Raw genomic sequence first — 24,788 nt, forward strand, 5'->3', positions numbered from 1 at the left:
CCTGAGCCGAAGTCGGCTGCTTAACCGACTGCGCCACCCAGGCGCCCCAATCCTCTTTTCTTTTAAACAATCAAGGCCAGAGGCGCTGAGTAGTAACTCATAAATTTCGAATCCGGGATTTCGAATCCTGGTCTGCTTCCACCCATGACATGGTCTCCCTGTGTCACTTCCAGGCGTAGGCTTTGTGTCCACAGGGGGCTCAGCTGAGTGGTGAGGAGTGAGGCCCTGAAACCCAGTGTCCCTGGCTAACTGCTAGTGTCACTACTTACCAGGTTGCGGGACACCAACTGAGTATCCTTATTTACTAAATGTGAAGATTCACAGCCAAATTTGCAAGCTGATTTAAACAAGGCGATTGTAAAAGACGCTTCTGAAGCAAGCGAGGAGATCTGATTATGAACTGAGGTTTAGGGGATACTGAACAATCACTGACGCAGATGATGGCACTGTGATTATTAAAATATCCGCTGTTTTAGAGGTGCTATGTGGGAGAAGGTATGTGGGAGAAAATGTCTGAAGCCTGGGACTGATCTTTAAAATACTTATAAACCCAGGGGGTTCCTGGGTGGCTCAGTCAGTTAAGCGTCCGATTTTGGCTCAGGTCATGATCTCAAAGTTCGTGGGTCCGAGACCCGCATCGGGGTCTGTGCTGACAGCTCAGAGCCTGGAGCATCTTCGGATTCTGTGTCTCCCTCTCTCTCTGCCCCTCCCCCACCTGCACTCTGTCTCTCAAAAATAAACATTAATAAAAAATGTTTAAAATACTTAAAACAAACAAACAACCCCCCACCCCTGCCAAAACCTGAGGGAGGGAAAGGAACACAGGAAAAAAGTTGATATTTGATATTTAACCATTGAAAAAACTTTTAATTTTTTTTAATGTTTATTTATTTTTGAGAGAAAGGGTAGACAGAGCGGGAGTGAGGGAGAGGCAGAGAGAGGGAAACACAGAAATCCAAGCAGGCTCCAGGCTCCGACCCGCCAGCACAGGGAGAGCCCGATGCAGGGCTCGAACCCACGAATTGGGAGATCATGACCTGAGCCGAAGTCGGACACTCAACCAACTGGGTCACCCGGGCACCCCTTCTGAAAAAAACTTTTAAAGGAAAGTAGATACGATGTTTTTGTGAAGAGTCAAGTAACACACACTGAGTACTCAGCAGCATGCCACCCGGCACATGGCAGGAGTTCTAGACCTCAGCACTACTGGACCGTCTCCGCGGTGGGGGTCGTCCTGTGCCGCATAGGACGCTGAGCAGCATCCCCACACCGGATGCCAGACGCACTCTCCCACCAGTCGCGACAGCCCAAAATATCTCCACATTTGTCTCCTGGGGAAACGAAGTCACCCCAAGTCAAGAACCACTGCTCTAGAGTGATCATGAATAGCTTTTAAAAATGCCCAAAGCACCTCATCTTGACAGACAAAGCCCCCATTATCTCAGCACCACTAAGACTACTACCGGCCAACACTTACCGAACACTTAGAATTCGTCAAGCACTGTTCTAAGCATTTTGCACATGCTATACTACTGAATCCTCACAACACCCTTATGAACTCCCAAATGACAAAACCACTCCATCTGATAGATGAGAAGACTGAGAGAGAGAGCCTAACAGAGACCCACCCTCTCAGCCAGGGGACCATGCTGTCAGTATCACCGTGTCCCAAGCACCCGTGGATACAGCAACCCGGCCTCTGCCACTCACGGACTGGGCAGGCCTTACATAAGGGACGCCATCTTTCTGCACATCACCTTCCCAAGTATAAACAATGAGCTACCACGACCACTGACCGAGGTCTTCACTACCGCATGCCTACTGCTAAGCAGCCACTTAACGTGTCGGGTCTACCGCAACTTCACAACCTCCATGGCAGATGCTGCTTCCTCATCATTATCCCCACTCTCAGGACGAGGAATCCGGGTCCAGTGAGGACAAGGAATTGGTCCAAGGATACACAGGGAGCAAAGTGGCGGAGCTGGGATTCAAAGCTCAGTCATCCTTGACTCCCCCTTCACCACCCACCACATTATATCCTATCCACCGGCAAACCCCAACAGCCCTTCTCTCAACAGACCTGGAATCTAACCTCTTCTCCCTACATACGTGCCGACACCAGTCCTGGGTGCTCTGCGACGGCACCCCAGCAGGTCTATCTGCTCCTGCCCAGCCCCCACTAAACAGCCACAAGGATCCTTTAGAATTAAGTCTGACCATGTCATTCCTCCAGCCAAAGCCTTGCAGCATCACCAGAGCCTTTGCTCTGGTCCACAGGCCTTCACTCCATCTCGTTTCAGACTGGTCCTCACCTCTCACCACTTTGCCATTCATTCTGCTTTAGCCACGCCTCCGGCCAGGCCGTTCTCTAAGCACAAGGAGCACGCTCCCACCTCAGGGCCTTTGTACCAACGTACCAACAGCTAGGAGAGTCCTCCCTGCCCCCAATTCATTCAAGTCCTTACTCCTGATCCCTTCCTCAGAGAACCTTCCCTACACACCCTGTCTAAAAAGCAGCCCGGGGCTTGCTCTAGTCCCGGGTCCCTGCCTTATTTTTCTAATAAACAATTACTGCCACTGACATCACATTCTTGATCCGTCTGCCTCCTCTACTAGAACGTAAGTCCCACAAAGGCAGCAGCTTTGCTCTTTTACTCCCCAGTGTATCCTACCCTTTAAAGTTTATTTATTTATTATTTCTAGAGACAGGATGGGCATGCATGCACATGCGCACACAAGTGGGGGAGGGGCAGAGAGGAGACAGAGAATCTCAAGCAGGCTCCACGCCGTCAGTGCAGAGCCAGATGTGGGACTCCAACTCACGAACTATGAGATCATGACCTTAGCCAAAACCAAGAGCCAGATGCTTAACTGAATGAACCACTCAGGCACCCCTCTCCTAGCATTTAAAACAGTTTGGTGCTGGGGCGCCTGGGTGGCGCAGTCGGTTAAGCGTCCGACTTCAGCCAGGTCACGATCTCGCGGTCCGTGAGTTCGAGCCCCGCGTCAGGCTCTGGGCTGATGGCTCGGAGCCTGGAGCCTGTTTCCGATTCTGTGTCTCCCTCTTTCTCTGCCCCTCCCCCGTTCATGCTCTGTCTCTCTCTGTCCCAAAAATAAATTAAAAAATAAATAAATAAATAAATAAATAAATAAATAAAACAGTTTGGTGCATAGGAGGTGCTGAACAAGTATCAGCTGAGAAATGAATCAAAACTAGAGGATTGCAAATCCCATGTTTTTTCTAATATCTTAGACTGTCTCATTAAAGGCCAGTTCAAGTATCTGGCATATGGAAATAGCAAGTTTCTGTCCCTCCCCAAATACTGTCCTCTCCTCAGGTCTTACCCTTCCTTTGGGAACCCTTCCTGGGTCCTCCACTTTTCAGCTGCATAAATCTGACCATGTTACTTACTGTGCTGTGCTTCAGTTTCCCCATCCGGAAAATATAGGTACACACAGGACCCACTTCAGAGAATGGCTATGAGAATTCAGTAAGCCCGCAAATGTACTGCCTTTTGTAGCCGTTAGCTTAGAGCGATCACCCAACAGACATCAGCTATCATTATTATTAATCCAACCCGTTGTGAGCTCCTGTATCACTGGATATCACAGGCACTGCCACAGGCCTTCCTGGTGATGACTGTGACTTTGGGTTCTGTTCTGAGGACTGTACTGAACCTCTGAATCCTGAGAGATGAATCAGAGCCAAGCCCTGTCCTCAGAAAGCCCATACACATGGACACAGATGCAATCTCTGAGATTCTGTCTCTGATTCTTAGGAAAATGTTCAAATTCCTTTCACACCCAGATCTGTATATATCTGTGTGAAAAGATTTGGAAAAAACACAAGCGAAAAGTGCAAGTTGCAGAAAAAAATATTTAACGTTTAAAAAAATAAAAAGCCACTTGCTTTCTTTTTCTATATTTGACTGGAGCACACTCAAATACAGTGCAGACTCCAAAAGAAATCTAATGCAGATAATAAATGCAAGCCATAAATCTAAGTTTATATCTTCTGGTAACATTAAAAAAATAAGAAGCATGCAAAATTAATCTTAACAGATTTTACTCAACCTGCTATAACAAAATTTTTATCATTTCAACAGGTAATCAAGATAAAAAGCTTCACTCCAGGGGTGCCTGGGGGGCTCAGTCGGTTAAGCGGCCGACTTCAGCTCAGGTCACGATCTCGCGGTCCGTGAGTTCGAGCCCCGCGTCGGGCTCTGGGCTGATGGCTCAGAGCCTGGAGCCTGCTTCCGATTCTGTGTCTCCCTCTCTCTCTGCCCCTCCCCCGTTCATGCTCTGTCTCTGTCTCAAAAATGAATAAAACGTTAAAAAAAAAAATTAAAAAAAAAAAAAGCTTCACTCCATTCTCCATTGTGTGTCTTTGAAATCTGGTATGCATTTAACTTCCACGTACATCTCAACTCAAACTAGCCATATTTCACGTGTTCAATAGCCATATATGGAGAGTGGCTACCACACTGAACTGCACACGCCTATGAAGATTTGTAAGGACCTGACAACATGGGTTACTCTGGGGGCGGGGAGGAGAGGATGGGATTTGATACAGAGATGGTTTAACTCAAAGGTTGGCACTCTCTTCTCTGTAAAGAACTAGGCAGTACATACTTTAGGCGTAAAGAGGCCAGACTGTCTCTGTTCTCAATTCTACCCCACTGTTGTGTCACAAAAGCAGCCATGGACAGTATGTAAATGAATGGGTCTATGTTTTCAATAAAACTTTATTAAAAATAAATAGGCAAAGGGCCACCCGTGGCCATTTGCCAATCCCTGTGATGATGAAAGATAGAAGCAGAAAACGTCCACCTTTAGCCCAGAAGGCTGACCTATAGCTTGCCTACTTTCAATAAGGACCAAATATGTACTGGTTACTACATTCTTAAAGAGGCTCATGACTGCCTGTACATCTCACCCATAGTTAATATCAAGCTAAATGATAATCACTAGAAAAACCTTCTGAAAGTAGTTTTATGAGTAGAAATTCTAAGAAAACATTTATGATCTAATACTCCCTGCAAAATCCCTCACCCTTGAGCACTAAGCATATAATAACCACTGGCTACATACAGCCGAAGTGCAGCTCTTTGTGCCCACAGGTCCTGTCCCTGTGCTACTTAAATAAATTTACTAAGCTGCACCATAAAATATCTCAAGAATTCTTTTCTGACCGTCGATCCAGGAACACCTGGTTTAAGTGATTGCTCAGGACAGCCTTGTGAGTCATGACCCCCTTCACCTTCATCTCCCAACACCAACAGCTCATTCTCTTGGCTCCAGCTACACTGGCCTTCCTGCAGTTCCCAGAACACGTGCTGCACCATTCCTGCCTCAGGACCTTTGCACTTGCTTCTTTTAGCTGAATGCTATTCCCCAGACATCCATGGGGCCTGCTCCCCACTTCCCATCTCTGTTCAAATGTCCCCTTCTCAATAAGGCCTTCCCTAGCCATTCTATCTGAACCTGTAACACTCTCCTGTCCTCCCCATCCCTGCTTCATTTTTGTTCAAAGCACTTTTACCATCCTGACAGCATACATTTTACTTAACTGTCTTATTATCTGCTTCCCCACATGGCAACATAAAGCTCCAGGAGGCGGGTAGTTTTTGTTCATCTTGTTCCCTGCTGTGTACCTGTGCCTAGAACAATGCCCTACCCAGAGGAGAGGCCCAATAAATACTAACCGATTCACTATCACAATACGCTGTTGTTTCCTCCCCACATGACACACGTGTTAATAATGTATTCAGCTGTTTCCCATCTGCCTCTTGTATAACAAATGGTGTCACCATTATATCCTCAGCACCATAAGTGATACGTGGCAGGTGTTTACTGAACAAATGAATTTACACAACAGCCCCATGAACCAGATAATGACCTCCATTTGAGTGAAGAGGAAATCAAGGCTTAAGGAGATTAACCAACTTGCCCATGTCTATTAGCAAGAAGTGGAAGAGCCAGGAGTACAACAGCAACCGGTCTGACTCCAGAGCCAGAAAGCTCTACCTCGAGATCACTCAGAGGCTGGGCCCAGCGCAATCCGCTCAATTTTATAAACAGACAAATTCTGGCCCCTATAAAGGGAGGACGGGACCTCTTCAATGACTTCTCACTCCAATAATTGTAGCCAACGTTTATTAGGCCCTCATAACAACTAAGCACCGTTCTATTTTACTTGCGGTATTAACTCCTTCAGTCCATCACAAGCACTCAGTGAGGCCTGAACTATCATTAGCCCACGTTTCGGGGAAAGCGGGCCCAGAGCCGTGAAGTAACGTGCACAAGGTCACACGACGGGTGGGAGGTGGAGCTGGGATGGGCAAACCGTGGAGTCCTTAGTCTTCTCAACCCTTGGCCAGCCCGGCTCAGCCGGGCTGCCATCCCACTCACCAGAAATGTGTTAGCCTGTTTAGTAAACTGCCCACCCGCAGTTCGGCAGGATCCCAAAAGCGGGGGGAAAGAATTTCTACCTCAAAATCCGCTCTTAAATTTAGCTAGTTGCCCCCTTGGGAGTGGGGTTTTCGCCGCCCCTCCCCTCCGGGAATCTACACCAAAACTGAAGAGGGAGGGAGAGCAGGAACTGGAAAGACAGCCGTCATCTCTCAGTCCCCATTTAGAGAGTTTACCCCCACAGCGCTAAGGCCTAGCCGCCGGATCTCACAGGAAGGGGAAAACCTACCCGGGTCCCGACCCACCAGGCGCCCCTCCCCCACTCGGAGCAAGTCGCACACCCTCCCCATCCCAAAGGGCCACTCAGGGGCTGCGGCCAATCACCGAGGCTTTCCCTCCGCCCCACCCAGTGGCCCGACCCCCTCCCCGGTCAAGGCTTCCCAGGGCCCCGGCAGCCGCATGCACCAGACAGGGCAGGCCTGGGACCCTCCAGGGTGGCCTGCCTCCCGCCCTCCGGTGGGCCGACACCCAATCCCCGGCGCCGTCTCATCCAGTCCTGGGACCCGAAGACGTGAGAGCTGGACGCTGATTGGCCGCGGCCCCCTTCCGCCGCTGCCGGCGAACACTGAGCTTTCTCCGCGAGGGCCGTCCGTGCCCCCATTACCCCTTCCCGGCTTCCCCAAGTTCCCCGTGGCCTCCGGACCTGAACATCCTCGTTGCGGAGCTCGTCTATCAGCACCGCGATGGGGTAAAGCGAGTCGTCGCCGTCCGCCGCCGCCATCTTGGCTCCGTCCCGTTCCTGTCAGACCGCGGCCAGCGCCGTGCTGAACCCGGTGCAGGGAGGGGCAGGGATGGAAAGAGGACGAAAGACGAGCGTGGGGGCGCCCGAGCCACTTTACAGGGGCTGCCCCACGGTCATTGGCCGCGCTACGCCTGGCCAAGTCTGCATTTCGTTGGTCCGGACAAGTGAAGCCCCGCCCACTGCCCATTTGCCATTGGTCGAGGGGACGAGCTGAGGCTGCCTAAGCATAGCTGAGAGGGAAGGAAACGGAAGTGCGTGGTATCTTAGCGACCGAGATTGTGCCCGCCTACGTTGCCGCTAACAACGGGCCAGACGAGCGGCTGTTTTAGCCAATGAAGGGCGGAATCGAAGGAGGCAAAACCTGCCTTCTGGCGAGCCTGCACAAAGCTTCTGCGCCGGCGTCGCTAGGATTGCATGACGTCATGTGGGGAGCGAGACAGTCCGGGTTTTGGCTGGTGAGCTGGTGGCTCTAGTGGCTGATGGATCTGTCCCCAGCAACTTTGTGAAGGAGGAGTAGGGGTTGAGACTTTGGTTTTATGCTTTATTTTGCGGAGGCCCACACAAGGGCGGCGACTTGCCTTACTTTCTGCCTGAAGCTCGAGCCCCGTGTGGTTCTGGTTCCAAAGCAGTGTTTAGGCACATCCATTCCCCGTTTTGCACTTCAGCAGTCCTGGAAAATTAGAGCCCTCTCCGTACATCGTGCTTTTTCACGTGAAACAGCATTTGTCCAAACCATCTCTTCTACTTGGAGAGCAGTTCCTATTTAATACTCAGATCTCTGCATAAATGTCTCCCCTTCCCTGCCTCTCTTCAGGCTTGGTCCTCCAGTCCCCGGAACCACATACCACCACCACCCCACCCTAAACCCACGTATCTCTCAGTCTCTCATCTGTCTCTGTCCCAGAATTTCTATCCCTGGGCTGGCACTGTGACTATGCGCTGGAGTCTTACCTCTCACAGAGTGGGAGCAGTGTTGGGTCTTACTAATTAATCTCTATTCCAAGCTTTACTCAACACAGCCCCCCACCACATTTTAAGAGCACCTTAACACAGGGAGTTGGGGAATGGGGAAGAGAAGACCTGGGATGCTTTTCCCCCCTTCACTGCCCCCTTGAAAGCCAGAGCTGAGCTAGGACTCCTGGACACGTCTGAATAGCCCAAGCTTCTTTTCCAAACACGCCTACCCACTCCAGTTAGACAACTGTTACTCATACACGGAGATGGTGGTAGCATTACATATTTCAATCCTTGCCCTGCATGTGCCCAGGATCTCCCCACCACTACAACAGCTCACTGAGGCTATGGGTCTTCATAGGTAAGAGTGCACTTTAAATATCATAAAATTTTCTTTCTCAAATATACCTCACTAAGGCTGGGGTGGGGAGGTCACAGGCGTGCCATGTACAAACAACTCCCTGAGTCAGAAACAGTCTCAAACAGCAACTTGATTCTGGGCAGACTCTGTAAAGAACAGGCCTCACCATGGGCATCTGAATGAGTGACCCAGACAAGTATTTGAGTGATACAATTGGTTTCCACAGTTCACAGCCCAAGAAAGGCAGGGCGGTCCTTAATCTGGCACCCATAGTTTTCCAAGTCGCACACTCGACAGCTAGACCCTTGGCAGCAGCCCAGGAATCTGACATGTGACCAATGAAGGAAACCACTGCCTCTGATTTCAGATTTGCAGAGCCGGCACTGAGACTAACCCATTCCAGTGGCCCAGGGGACACCATTAGGGTTCAGACTACCTAAACCATCAGCGAACAAGGACATGCTTTTAGGGGACCCTCAGAGGATTGAGGGTTCCTAGTGCCAGTGGCTTTCACCAAAGCATGGAGCTAAAAATGTCTTCTCAAGGGGCAGGTACCACTTTTTCTGGTCAAGCTGACATGTTGCTAGAAAGAGTTTGCCTTCATTCTTGAATATGCACTTTCCATGGGACATGGGAATTTGGGGGCCCTTTCTATCCTGTTACAAGTGAGTCCGTGTTGACTCAGTCCAAAATTGGAATATCAAGGCACACAGTCGAAATGCATCTAAGGATCAGTTTTGAGGAGAGCTCACTAATAAGCTAACCAGTCTTTTAAAAACTCTTTATTTAATTTAGTTTTTAAGCACTGCTACTTTAAAAGAGCACACCTGTGAGTTGTGTCACAGAAGCCTCAAATTCACACCCCCTAGGGAGCTTCTAGGTAGAGGCTGACTCCCTTTGCCAAAGGCTCCAAATGACAGACTCTCACTCGCAGAGACGTGTGCCGTCTCCCATACACCATTAAGGTCCAGTAAGGGCTGGACCTCCTTTTAGGTGATGGGAAGGCAAAGAAACAAGGGTTTTTCCCTCACTGCTGGAGGGATTGAGCACTGTAAACGTGCCCATAGAGTTCTAACGTATTTTCATTGGAATACAGGACTCTGAACTTGAGCAGGTGGTATCAGCCACCCCTACTGGCAGATAGGTGACAGCACGTGAGACAGGGTGATTGAGACTGAGGCCTCTAACTTGCAAACAGACAGTATATCATGTGTATCATGAAAACCTGGTACATCAGAGGCTGACCTAAATCCTTAGCCCTTATACACACACACTGGGGGCAAATGAAAGGCTGTGTGTCCCAGTAATACTTCTCTACCTGCACCTCACCCTGACTGGGATAATCCCCTCAGGAATTTCTGGGATGGGGAAGCACAAGCCTATAACACAATTCCTGTCACATTCTAACAGTAGAAACAACAACTGGTTGTTGAACTTGTTCCAAAGGGTCCTGCTATGGTCTGTTTGTGTCTCCTCAAAATTCATATATTGAAACCTAACCCCAAAGGTGATGGCATTTGGAGGTGGAGCCTTTGAGACATGATTGGGAGGCTCTGCCCTCATGAATGGGATGGGTGCCCTTTACAAGGAGACCTGAGGGCTCCCTCATCCCTTCCAGCCTGTGAATATAAGATACAAGAAGACTGCAACCCAGAGGAAGGCCCGTGCCAACCACACCGGCAGCCTGATTTCAGATTTTCAGCCTCCAAAACTGTGAGATATGAATTCATTTATAAGGTTCCCAGCCTGTGGAATTTTCTTACAGCAGTCCACACAGATTGAGAGAGGCCCAAACTACCTCATCAGCATAGCTTTCCTCTGCTACTATGACAACACACTAAGGCTGGTGGTTGTATGGCTCAATAGCTACCCTATCCTCATTGCTAAGACTGTCAAGAAACGTAAAGGGTGTAAGATTTTACCCCATTTACAAACCAGTAAGTTAGCCTGCCAGCTGCATGGATGCTGGTAGAAGACATGAGATGCCAGGGACTGAGACAAAGGCAGTATTATGCATGCACAACAGGCAGCAAGAGCTTTGTGTTCACATCTCTTCCCTTTGCTTCCACAGGTCTCACGGGGGCCATGCAAAGAAGTCCAGGTGGATACTGCACACACAGTAGATTCATGTCACAGCTGGAGAAAATTAAGTTCAGAAAACCCATTTTTTTCAGTTGAATTAGAAATGCATCTGCCCAACATTTGCCTCTGAGGAAGGCATTATCTCTAGTACATTGGCCAGGTAGTTAATCTGCCCTTTCCCCAAGAAAGAGAGTATTGCTATCCTCAGAGGCTGTTACACAAAAATGTTTGCAAGCCATTCCAGGACAGAAGCTGAAACAAGATATGAAAAAAAAAAAAAAATGAGAGGATCATGCAGAATGATTTGGTTATGATTGATTGAGTAAAAAGATCCATTGAAGATTTTTGATACCAAGACTGCCCTTGGTTGTGTGGTGCTGTGGCACTGTGAAAGACTGAAGGAGCAGGAAGAGACCCATATTTACCAGGACATTCACAGGAAAGATGGATCCAAAGGAGCAGTGATGTCAACCTGCATAAGCAAGGAGAGATGAAAGCAAATGAAAAGGAACAATATCACATATTCTCAGTGAATTGAAACTTGTTATCTTCTCAGAAGAAAATAGAATACATTACCCAAACATACAGCAAAATAATTCTGGATGGATTACCAATCTAAATTTTAAAGTGATATATGGGTTTTAAAAAAGGAGAATAACCGTAGTCTTAGAATAGGAGAGAATTTATTGAACAGAACAGTAAACATTATCTATAAAAGAGAAAATAGTTACATTAACATTAAGACTTTCTCCTTATCAAAACACAACACACACAGGAAAGACCAAGAGACACAGAGACAGTGTGAGAAAAGAGACCAGCAAAGGAAACTTATCCAGCAGATAAAAGGAATTACTACAAATCAATAAGAAAAAATAAACCAAAAAAACAAACAACAAAAAAAACCACAATAAAAATGGACAAAATAAACTAACACATACTTGAAAAAGAGGATGCCCAATGTCTAATAAATATGTGAAAGGATGCTCAACTTCCATAGTAATCAAGGACACTAAAAGAAAATCACTACTTGGTACCATCAGACACTAACCAGAAGTCAAAGAGAAATATGAAAAAATATTGAAACTGTTGACAAGGATGTGCACAAACCAAAAATCTCCTACACTGTTGGTGGGTGTGAAACTCTGTACATTTTCCAAACCCATTAGGCACTATCTCCTGAAGCTACAGAACTGTCAACCTGTCACCCACCAATTCCACTGTTACTTATATAGCCAACAGAAATATGTATATGTGCCAACAAAGCATGGTCTACATTTAGATACCAGTGGTATTCCTAATAGTCACAAACTGAAAACCACTCATATGCTAATTAATGGTAGAATGATTAGGTAAATTGTTTTATATGCACACAATGGAACCCTACACAGCAATGCCAATAAATGATTAATAACAGCATGCAGCAATAAATTCATAAACAACAGAAGGAATGACAAAAGCAAATACAAAAGAGTTAATGCTCTATTACCTTCTTTATATAAGATGCAAGACAGGCTAAAGTAACCTATGTTGTGCCATGCATGTCAGAGTACTGATGGCCCAGAGGAATAGTGACTGGTAAGGAGCAAAAGTCTGACAATATTCTATTCATTGATCTAGGTACTGAGTACAGAATGTGTTCACTTTCCATTTCTTGAGCAATGCACTTATCACCAGTGCATGTGTCTTTAAATTTTTCAAATACATATCAGCCTTAAAAAGATGGGATATGGTAAATAGATTAGAGCTGTCCATATATTATAAAGGTGGGGTTTAAGAACATTAAATAAAATGACACTGTGATTAGCTTTTAAATGTAAGCTGAAATTTCTAGGTAAAACAGAAATGATGAGTATACAACTTCAAAGAAAGAAGTTCAATTATAATGTAGAATTATAAATGAAAATTATATTTTGCAATCCATAGAAAAGTAGTTAACATGGATTAAATAATAAACCCCATTGCATTCAAATGTATCAATTATTATGTTACAGTTAAATGCATTAATTATACCTTTAAAAATCAAGCAATTTTTACTACATTCATTGGATGTTTTCATAAGAGGTATGGCAAAGAAACTGAATTAAAGTATAAAAATTAAAAATACATTTTATGGAATTTTACAATCAAACAACTAGCATGGAAATATACACATACTATCACATACATTTTGAGTTTTGTCATAATTGTAACTAGTACTATTTAAAATTCTTTAAAAAAAATTTTTTTTTACATTTATTTATTTTCAAGAGACTGAGACAGAGCACAAGGAGGGTAGGGGCAGAGAGAGAAGGAGACACAGAATCCGAAGCAGGCTCCAGGCTCTGAGCAAGTGTGCAGCACAGAGCCTGACGTGGGGCTTGAACCCACGAACTGTGAGATCATGACCTGAGTCAAAGTCGGTCACTTAACTGACTGAGCCACCTAGGCACCCCTAAAATTGTTCTTAATGTACAATTTTCCAGGGGCGCCTGGGTGGCGCAGTCGGTTAAGCGTCCGACTTCAGCCAGGTCACGATCTCGCGGTCCGTGAGTTCGAGCCCCGCGTCAGGCTCTGGGCTGATGGCTCAGAGCCTGGAGCCTGTTTCCGATTCTGTCTCCCTCTCTCTCTGCCCCTCCCCCGTTCATGCTCTGTCTCTCTCTGTCCCAAAAATAAATAAAAAACGTTGAAAAAAAAATTAAAAAAAATGTACAATTTTCCAATATGTTAATTGATAGATAACAAACATAATTAAGGCTACATTTATATGTATAAACACACACAGATCACACACAGATATAGATCCCTACACACAATAATTGAAGGTAGGCATGTATTTATATATTTTTCTTCTTCGTGATTTGTGATCTAAAAATGTAGTTAATATTTACGTGCCTCATGTGAGCTACAAATATGGATTCCATTTGTGGTACAAGGTTCTATCTTTAATCTGTAAAAATGGAGGTATCCATTGGGTCAAAAATTTTTTTCAAATTATTAAATTCTCAATAGTTTATATCAGCTTCAGAATGTAAATACAGAGATAGCTATATAAAAATCTCTCCTAAAATCAAAGAGAATTGAAAGTCAAGGAGTCACAAAATCCACATAAACAGAATGGATTCATGTCTCTGCCCTTCAGATGGCACTCCCTTCAGGGCTCCAAATTGAGTGGAAGTCTCCAACATTAACTAATATCTTCACTTCAAAGACTCAAGTGTGCACCTCCAAACCTTGCTTCCCAACATGCCCAAATCATCTTCACAAAGGAGGGAAAAATCTTTCTTCTCCAGGTACCAATTCCATGGAATTCATGGCTTATAAAAATGTCACAATCACTTGATATTGGTTAAGAACCAGCTAAAATGTAATTCTATGCTGTCCACTACCCTCTCCAGTCCAACCTGTCCATTTCTCCCTGAAAATGTTCCCACAAGCTTATCTCCCATGCTCCCAAACATCATACTTCACATGACTGACTCCTGCCTCTCTGGTATGACATTACACAATTATACCTGGCTCCCCAAAGCTTTCTTTGCTGACTTTATTTTCCCTCCAGCACTATTCTCTTCAGTGTAACTGATGACCTGCCACATGCTGACCCATTTCCAGGCTCTTTTTCTTATAATCCCATGCCTACTTCACTTTTGGAAAATTTACTGTGACAAATTTAAGTTACATGCTCAAAGTTTTCTCCATAATATCTGGATTTTTTCAAGACCTGGTGTTTATATACACATAAATTCTGAACTCCTCCAGAATGGCAGACATTAGTAAAACGTCAACCACACGAGTATTTACAAGATAATTATGTAATATTACAGTTATTATAATTTTTTGTTAACATTGAAGAAAATGCTCAGTATGTTCTGTTTACCATTCTTGGGTTAGCCTCTCATAATTGTACTGGAGACTCTGAGGGGGATGAGTAAATTACCAAACAAACATTATGGAAATATATTCGATTTACAGATTTCTCATAAGACGAGGGGATTTTATATTTTTTCCCCATTTTTCCTTTTTATTTAGCAGCACATACTGAGAACAAAGAATGCTTCCACTTATGTTTAGGTTTTGAGGAATCACAATGAAGAGAAGACAGGAAACACTAGTAAGATCATTCTTATTGTCAGATCCCTGGTGGCCATGCTGTCAGTCCTAAGTGACTGATACTTGTCTTCTGGGCTAGAGAATCCTAGGTGGGAATAGGAGGCAGAGGCCACATGAATCATGTCAGCTGAAATCCGATATTCTCCACTTCCCAACACTTCCTACTTTCAAATAATTACTTAAAGTTCTTCAGTCATTTAGGGCCTTCCAAGAGTTGCATGAACAACCGTTATACAACATTTGCTACATGTGAATCAGTGTTATAACAACCACCCATGTACTAAGTTAATATTTCTTATAAATACATGAGGCAGGCACTATTACATTCCTTATAAAGATGAGGACTACATAAGCACAGAGAGGTTAACTGGTTTGTCTGAATTCATTCACAAATAAGGGATAGAGTGGGGACTGGAACATGGCTGGGTGGGGAACAAAATTAGTGCATTTAATCCATAATATAAGAAAATGCTAGTAAGCTGTGTTCTTTATTTTTTCTGTATTTTTAAAATATTTTATTTATTTATTTAGAGAGAGGGAGAGCAAGTGGAGGAGGGGCAGAAGTGAGAGGGACAGAGAAAATCCCAACTCAGAGCCCAACGTGGGGCTCGATCTCAGGAACGCTGAGCTCATGACCTGAGCTGAAATCAAGAGTCGGACACTTAACCAACTGAGCCACATAAGTGTTCCAGGTGTGTTCTTTAAATAAACCAAGATCTAAATTTAGATTTGTATTTATACCTTATCATTTCAATTTAGATTAGTGCTATTTAATTTGAATTTTTATTAATAACAAGTTTCTAGTTATTTATGAAGACTTTTTCTTATAGGCAAATACAAACTGTGAATAATACCCTAGAGACCTCAGTAAACTGTAGATGCACTGAGGCAGGACTACAAAGCTGCAGGTTCCTGCCCCGTGACAACCTGGATTTAATGACCTGCCACATGCTGACCCATGTTCCATTAAGATGACAACAGAAAGAATCATTTGCTTTCATTCCACGAACAAAAGTGCAATACCACAAGACACAGGAACTCTGTAAGTAGGGTGTCACACACACACACACACACACACACACACACATGTACATAATATCACTTTTATTAATACTTGAGTTAAATAAAATTAGTACCAATAAAGCAAGATTTGTGAAAGATATTGCAATATAAGAAATATGCAAAATGGAATGTTAATGCAAGAACTTTGTATATTGTATAAGTGATATAACTTTTTGGATTGCTATTATAATATTTAAAAGCATCAGAAATATCACAAGATACATTTGAGCCTAAAAATCTCGCCCTGAAACCAAAGTTACATTTTATTTAAAAGCTGTTTCCTTGACATTACTGGGAAAAGTCTCTCCATAATCAAGACACAATTATTTAATCTATTCAGTGCGTCATAGGTGTGGAGTTACAGAAAACATTTCTAGTCCAGCAACAGCGATCAGACACATTTTTCTGTACACAATCAGATGATTACTATACATTCATCTGACTATTTAGTTGAATGCACGTTAGAAAGCTGACCATTATGTCTATGGTTCCTGCAAAGTAGGCTGAACAGGGAGTCCACAAATACAGCCCTCAAACACATTAAAAATCAGATTACATGACCACTTGGGTGAAACCACATAATCACTGTCAGTGAGGATTACACTATGAGCCTTAGGAGCCATCAGGGATGGGTGTAGGTGTAGGACCCCATCTCTTTATACCAACTCAGCTCCTGGTTCAGGAGGTATTCCACCTTCCCGTGTGGCTTTAGCACTGAGCCAGATTCTGTGTTGACAGTCAGAGAAGTGAGTACGTGTGCAAGATGGGCAGCTGGGCCCTGAGATGTGTGTTTATGACTGTGTGACACCCGCCTCCCCTCACAACGGCAATTAGCATTTCACCTGAAGCAGCACTAGCAGTGATAGGCTTGGGTCCTCAGAATATTTTTGCAAACATTCTTCCTACTTGCCAATTACTAAGAACAACTACAAGTTTCTAGCTAGCATCTCTAGAGACCACTAGTGTGTGGGAAAGGATGCAAAGCCTGAGGGAAAGAAGCAGTCTGGGCAGGAGGGCACCATGGGCCCAGGACAGAGAGCGCTGGGGAGGAGAGTGGGCGTGTGAGACACAGAGTCCAGGACAAGGGGCCAGGGTGACAGGGTTGAGAGAGAGAAGTAAAGGTTTTCAAGTTATAAACAAATGACCTCTCAGGGAGAAGAAAGGACACAGCATCTTACCTGGAAGCCAATATTTGCCTGAGAAAGACTTTTTCCTCCTTTGCTCTTCAGTTCTCCAGGCCTCTTTCTCATCATCTGGAAAAAACGTAGTTTGCAAATATGCCTTTTTTTTATGGCATCAAAATACGCCTTTTTTTTAAATCTTGAATTTATTTATTTATTGAATTTTCAAGTTAGTTAACATACAGTGTAGTCTTTTCTTCAGGAGTAGAATCCACTGATTCATTACTTATATGTAACACCCAGTGCTCATCCCAACAAGTGCCCTCGTTAATGCTCATGATCGATTTTCCCCACCCATCAATCCTCAGTTTATTCTCTGTATTTAAGAGTCTCTTATGGTTTGCCTCCCTGTTTTTATCTTATTTTATCCCTATGATCATCCTTATCCCTTATCCCTCTGATCATCTGTTAACTTTCTCCAATTCCACATGAGTGAAATCATATGATATTAGTGTTTCTCTGACTTATTTTGCTTAGCATAACACCTCTAGTTCCATCCACATGGTCGCAAATGGCAAGATTTCATTCTTTTACATCGTCAAGTATTCCACCTATACTATATGCCACATATTCTTAATCCATTCATCAGTTGATGGACATTTTGACTCTTTCCATACTTTGGCTATTGTTGATAGCGCTGTTACACACACTGGGAGCATGTGCCCCTTCAAATCAGCACTCCTGTATCCTTTGGATAAATTCCTAGTAGTGCTATTGCTGGGTTGTAGGGTAATTCTATTTTTAATTTTTTGAGGAACCTCCACCTTGTTTTCTAGACTGGCTACACCAACATGCATTCCCACCAACAGTGCAGAGGGTTCCCCTTTCTCCACATCCTCGCCAACATCTGTTCTTTCCCGAGTTGTTAATGTCAGCCACTTTGACTGGTGTGAGGTGGTATCTCAGTGTGGTTTTGATTTGTATTTCCCTGATGGTGAGTGATGTTGAGCATCGTTTCATGTGTCTGTTTGCCATCTGGATGTCTTCTTTAGAAAAGGGTCTATTCATGTCTTCTGCCCATTTCTTCACTGGATTATTTGTTTTTCAGGTGTTGAGTTTGGCAAATTCTTTATAGATTTTGATACTAACCCTTTATCCAATATGTCATTTGCAAATATCTTCTCCCATTCCATTTGTTGCCTTTTAGTTTTGTTGACTGTTTCCTTTGCTCTGCAGAAGCTTTTTATGTTGATGAGGTCCCAGTAATTCATTTTGCCTTTTATTTCCCTTGCCTTTGGAGACATGTCAAGTATGAAGTTGCTGCAGCTGAGGACAAAGAGGTTGCTGCCTGTTTTCTCCTGTAGGATTTTGATGGTTTCCTGAATCATATTTAGGTTGTTCATCCATTTTGAATTTATTTTTGTGTATGGTGTTAGAAATTGGTCCAGTTTCATTCTTCTGCATGTTACTGTCCAGTTCTCCCAGCACCATCCAGTACACTGGATACTCTTTCTTGTTTTGTCAAAGATTAGTTGGCCATACATTGGTGGGTCCATTTCTGGGTTCTCTACTATATTCCATTGGTCTATGTGTCTGTTTTTGTGACAATATCATACTGTCTTGATGATTACAACTTTGAAATACAGGCTAAAGTCTGGAATTATGAAACTTCCTGCTTTGGTTTTCTTTCTTTTTTCTTTACACGTTTTTTTAATGTTTATTTCTTTTTGAGAGAGGGAAAGACAGAGCATGGGTGGGGAAGGGTCAGAGAGAGAGGAAGACACAGAATACGAAGCAGGATCCAGGCTCTAAGCTGTCAGCACAGAGCCCGATGTGGGGCTCGAACCCACAAACCACAAGATCATGACCTGAGACGAAGTCGGACGCCCAACCCACTGAGCCATTCAGGCGCCCGTGGTTTTCTTTTTCAACATTCCTTTGGCTATTTGAGGTCTTTTGTGGTTCCATAAAAACTTTAGGATTGTTCTAACTCTGTGAAGAAAGCTGGTGCATTTTGATTGAGATTGCATTGAATGTGGAGATTGCTTTGGAGAGTATTGACATTTTAATAACATTTGTTCTTTGAAACCATGAGCATGGAATATTTTTTCATTTCTTTGTGTCTTCTTCAATTTCTACATAAGCTTTCTATAGTTTTCAGCATACAGATTTTTTACCTCTTTGAGAAGTAAAGGCTAGTCAGCATGAAATAAAAAATGCTATAACTGAGCTGTGACCTCGAATGGATGCCGCAGTGACAAGGATGGATGAGGCAGAACAGGGAATCAGCGATATACAGGACAAACTTATAGAGAATAATGAAGGAGGAAAAAAAGAGGCAGATTAAGGCAAAAGAGCATGATTTAAGAATTAGAGAAATCAGGGGCACTTGGGTGGCTCAGTAGGTTGAACGTCCAACTTCAGCTCAGGTCATGATCTCGCAGTCTGTGAGTTCGAGCCCCGCGTTGGGCTCTGTGCTGACACCTCAGAGCCTGGATTCTGTGTCTCCCTCTCTCTATGCCCCTCCCCCACTCATGCTCTGTCTCTCTCTCGCTCTGTCAAAAGTAAATAAACATTTTAAAAAATTTAAGAATTAGAGAAATCAGTGACTCATCAAAAAGGAACAACATCAGAATCATAGGGGTCCCAGAAGAGGAAGAGAGAGAAATATGGGTAGAAGGGTTATGTGAGCAAATCATAGCTGAAAACTTTCCTAAACTGGGAAAAGACACAGACATCAAAATCCAGGAAGCACAGAGGACTCCTATTAGATTCAACAAAAACCGACCATCAACAAGGCATATCATAGTCAAATTCACAAAATACTCAGGCAAGGAGAGAATCATGAAAGCAGCAAGGGAGAAAAGTCCTTAACCTACAAGAGAAGACAGATCAGGTTTGCAGCAGACCTATCCACAGAAACGTGGCAGGCCAGAAAGGAATGGCAGGATATATTCAGTGTGCGGATTCAGAAAAACATGCAGCCAAGAATTCTTTATCCAAAAAGGCTGTCATTCAAAATAGAAGGAGAGATAAAAAGTTTCCAAGACAGGGGCGCCTGGGTGGTTCAGTTGGTTAAGCGGCGACTTTGGCTCAGGTCATGATCTCATGGTCCGTGAGTTCGAGCCTCACATCGGGCTCTGTGCTGACAGCTCAGAGCCTGGAGCCTACTTCAGATTCTGTGTCTCCCTCTCTCTGACCCTCCCCTGTTCATGCTCTGTCTCTCCCTGTCTCAAAAATAAATAAACGTTAAAAAAAAAATTTTTTAAAAAAAGTTTCCGAGACAGACAAAAATGAAAGGAATCTGTGACTACAAAAACAGCCCTGCAAGACATTTTAAGGGGGACTCTGTGAGGGGAAAAAAGATGAAATTAATTAATTAATTAATTAATTAATTAAATACCAAAAGCAACAAAGACTAGAAAGGACCAGAGAACACCACCAGAAACTCCAACTCTACAAGCAACATAATGGCAATAAATTCATATCTTTCAGTACTCACTCTAATATCAATGGACTCAATGCTCCAATCAAAAGATACAGGGTAACAGAATGCATAAGAAAACAAGATCCATCTATATGCTGTTTACAAGGGACCCACTTTAGACCTAAAGACATCTTCAGATTGAAAGTAAGGAGATGGGGAACCATCTATCATGCTAATGGTCAACAAAAGAAAGCCGGAGTAGGCGTACTTATATCAGACAATCTAGACTTTAAAATAGAAACTGTATCAAGAGATGAAGAAGGGCATTATATCATAATTAAGGGGTCTATCCACCAAGAAAATTTAACAATTGTAAACATTTATGTGGCAAATGTGAAAGCACCCAAATATATAAATCAATTAATCACAAACATAAAGAAACTCATTGATAGTAATACCATAATAATAGGAGACTTCAACACCCCACTCACAGCAATGAACAGATCGTCTAATCAAAAAAATCAACAAGGAAACAATGGCTTTGAATGACACACTGGACCAGATGGATTTAACAGATATAATCAGAACATTTCATCCTAAAGCAGCAGAATATACATTCTTCTCCAGTGCACATGGAATGTTCTCCAGAATAGACTACATACTGGGACACAAATCAGCCCTCAGCAAGTACAAAAAGATCGAGATCATACCGTGCATATTTTCAGACCACAACACTATAAAACTTGATATCAACCACAAGAAAAAATTTGGAAAGGTAACAAATACTTGGAGACTAAATAATGAATGGGCTAACCAAGAAGTTAAAGAGGACATTAGAAAGTATATGGAAGCCAATGAAAATGATAACACCACAACCCAAAACCTCTGGGATACAGCAAAGGAGGTCATAAGTGGAAAGTATATAGCAACCCAGGCCTTCCTAAAGAAGGAAGAAAGATACCAGATATATAACCTAACCTTACACCCTAAAGAGCTGGAAAAAGAACAGCAAATAAAACCCAAAACCAGCAGAAGACAAGAAATAACAAAGAGTAAAGCAGAAATTAATGCTATCGAAACAAACAAAAAAGGCAAAAAACAAAACAAAACAGTAGAACAGATCAATGAAACCAGAAGCTGGGTCTTTGAAAGAATTAACAAAATTGATAAACCACTAGCCAGTTTGATCAAAAAGAAAAAGGAAAGGACCCAAATAAATAAAATCAAGAATGAAGAGGAGAGATCACAACCAACACACCAGAAATAAAAACAATAATAAGAGAATATTATGAGCAATTATATGACAATAAATGAGCAATCTGGAATAAATGGACAAATTCCTAGAAACATACACACTACTAAAACTGAAACAGGAAGAAATAGAAAATTTGAACAGACCCATAACCAGTAAGGAAATCAAATTAGTAATCTAAAAACCTTCCCCCAAACAAGAGTACAGGACTAGATGGCTTTCCAGGGGAATTCTACCAAACATTTAAGGAAGAGTTAACACCTATTCTCTTGAAGCTGTTCCAAAAAATAGAAATGGAAGGAAAACTTCCAAACTTATTCTATGAAGCCAGCATTACCTTGATTCCAAAACCAGACAGCAACCCCACTAAAAAAGGGAACTATAGACCAATTTCCCTGATGAATATGGATGCAAAAATCCTCAACAAGATATTAGCCAACTGGATCCACCAATACATTAAAAAAAATTATTCACTATGACCAAGTGGGATTTATACCTGGGAGGAAGGGCTGGTTCAATATCTGCCCTTGTTAAAACAATTAACGTGATTCATCACATCAATAGAAGAAACGACAAGAACCATATGATCCTCTCAATAGATGCAGAGAAAGCATTTGACAAAATACAGCATCCTTTCTTGATAAAAACCCTCAAGAAAGCAGGGATAGAAGGATCATACCCGGAGATCATAAAAGCCATATGTGAACGAGCCAATGCTAATATCATCCTCAATGGGGAAAAACTGAGAGCTTTCTCCCTAAGGTCAGGAACAAGAAAGGGATGTCCACTCTCACCAGTTATTCAACATAGTATTGGAAGTCTTAGCCTCTACAATCAGACAACACAAAGAAATACAAGGCATCCAAATAGGCCAGAAGGAGGTCAAATTTTCACTCTTCGCAGATGACATGATACTCTACATGGAAAACCCAAAAGATTCCACCAAAAAACTACTAGGACTGATTCATGAATTCAGCAAAGTGGCAGGATATAAAATCAATGCACAGAAATTGGTTGCATTCTTCTACACCAATAATGAGGCAACAGAAAGAGAAATCAAGGAATCGACCCCATTTACGGTTGCACCAAAAACAATAAAATACCTAGGAATAAATCCAACCAAAGAGGTGAAAAATCTATACACTGAAAACTATAGAAAGCTTATGAAAGAAATTGAAGAAGACACAAAAACATGGGAAAAGATTCCATCCTCCTGGATAGGAAGAACAAATTTTGTTAAAATGTTGATACTACCCAAAGCAATCTACATATTCAATGCAGTTCCTATCAAAATAACACCAGCATTCTTCACAGAGCTAGAACAAATAATCCTAAAATTTGTGTGGAACCAGAAAAGACCCCAAACAGCCAAAGCAATCTTGAAAAAGAAAACCAAAGCAGGAGGCATCACAACCCCAGACTTCAAGCTATACTACAAAGCTGTAATCATCAAGACAGTATGGTACTGGCACAACAACAGACACTCAGAACAGAGTAGAGAACCCAGAAATGGACCCACAAACGTATGACAAATCTTTGACAAAATAGGAAAGAATATCCAATGGAATAAAGACAGTCTCTTCAGCAAGTCATGAAGGAAAACTGGACAGCAACATGCAGAAGAGTGAACCCGGAGCACTTTCTTACACCATACACAAAAAGAAACTCAAAATGGACGAAAGACCTCAATGTAAGACAGGAAACCATCAAAATCCTTGAGAAGAAAGCAGGCAAAAACCTCTTTGATCTTGGCCACAGCAACTTCTTACTCAACATGTCTCCACAGACAAGGGAAACAAAAGCAGAAATGAACTACTGGGACCTCTTCAAAATAAAAGCTTCTGCACAGCAAAGGAAACAGTCATCAAAACTAAAAGGCAACTGACAGAATGGGAGAAGATACTTGCAAATGACATATCAGATAAAGGGTTAGTATCCAAAATCTATAAAGAACTTCTCAAACTCCACACCCGAGAAACAAATAATCCAGTGAAGAAATGGGCAAAAGACATGAATAGACACTTCTCCAGGGAAGACATCCAGATGGCCAACCGACACATGAAAAAATGCTCAACATCACTCATCATCAGGGAAATACAAATCAAAGCCACAATGAGATACCACCTTACACCTGTCAGAATGGCTAACATTAACAACTCAGGAAACAACAGATGTTGGCGAGGATGCAGAGAAAGAGGATCTCTTTTGCATTGTTGGTGGTAATGCAAGCTGGTGCAGCCACTTTGGAAAACAGGATGGAGGTTCCTCAAAAAACTAAAAATAGAACGACCCTACAACCCAGCAATTGCATTACTAGGCATTTATCCACGGGATACAGGTGTGCTGTTTCAAAGGGACACATGCACCCCATGTTTACAGCAGCACTATCAACAATAGCCAAAATACAGAAAGAGCCCAAATGTCCATCGATGGATGAATGGATAAAGAAGATGTGGTATATCTACACAATGGAATATTACTCTGCAATCAAAAAGAATGAAATCTTGCCATTTGCAACTACATAGATGAAACTAGAGGGTATTATGCTAAGTGAAATTAGTCAGAGAAAGACAAATATCATATGACTTCACTCATAGGAGGATTTTAAGAGACAAAACAGATGCACATAAGGGAAGAGAAGCAAAAATAATATAAAAACAGGGAGTGGGGCAAAACATAAGACTCTAAATATGACGAACAAACAGAGGGTTACTGGAGGGGTTGTGGGAGGGGGATGGGCTAAATGGGTAAGGGGCATTAAGGAATCTACTCCTGAAATTATTGTTGCACTATATGCTAACTAATTTGGATGTAAATTAAAAAAATAAAATCAAATAAACCACACATACATGAAGGGTAGACACAACATGAAGTTATGCTGCCATAAGCCATGGAGGCAGAAGCTGGGAAAGTGGCCTGGAGCAGACTCTCCCCCAGGATATTCACAGAGAGCATGGCCCTGAGGACACCTTGATCTTGGACTTTTAGCCTCCAGAACTGCCACACAATAAATTTCTGTTGTTTTGGTCACTCTGTTCAGGGTCCTTGTTATGGCAACTGCAGCAAACTGATACACCTTCCCTTCTGCCTGCCTCCCCACAAGCAGAAGCACCTTCAAAGGCAGAAAAGGCTGCCCTTCCATGTCCTTTTCCACAGGATGGATCCAAAGACAAACAATTCTGATCTGAAGGTCCTACCACAAGTTTCTCCTCCCCTGTCTTCAGAGACAT

At 43.0% G+C, this 24,788-nt stretch overlaps 1 protein-coding gene across 1 annotated transcript in view; it reads right to left on the reverse strand.

The window, feature by feature from the left end:
• Positions 1-7,292, reverse strand: part of PPP2R1A (protein phosphatase 2 scaffold subunit Aalpha) — a 38,307-nt gene extending 31,015 nt beyond the window's left edge. The window contains exon 1 of the mRNA XM_058708399.1: positions 7,115-7,292. Within this exon, the coding sequence (XP_058564382.1) occupies positions 7,115-7,192 (78 nt within the window). The 5' untranslated portion in view covers positions 7,193-7,292. The remainder of the gene's footprint in view (positions 1-7,114) is intronic.
• Between the last annotated feature and the right edge of the window lie 17,496 nt (positions 7,293-24,788).

Source organism: Neofelis nebulosa, chromosome 17 (assembly GCF_028018385.1).
Source record: "Neofelis nebulosa isolate mNeoNeb1 chromosome 17, mNeoNeb1.pri, whole genome shotgun sequence".
Lineage (NCBI taxonomy): Eukaryota > Metazoa > Chordata > Mammalia > Carnivora > Felidae > Neofelis > Neofelis nebulosa.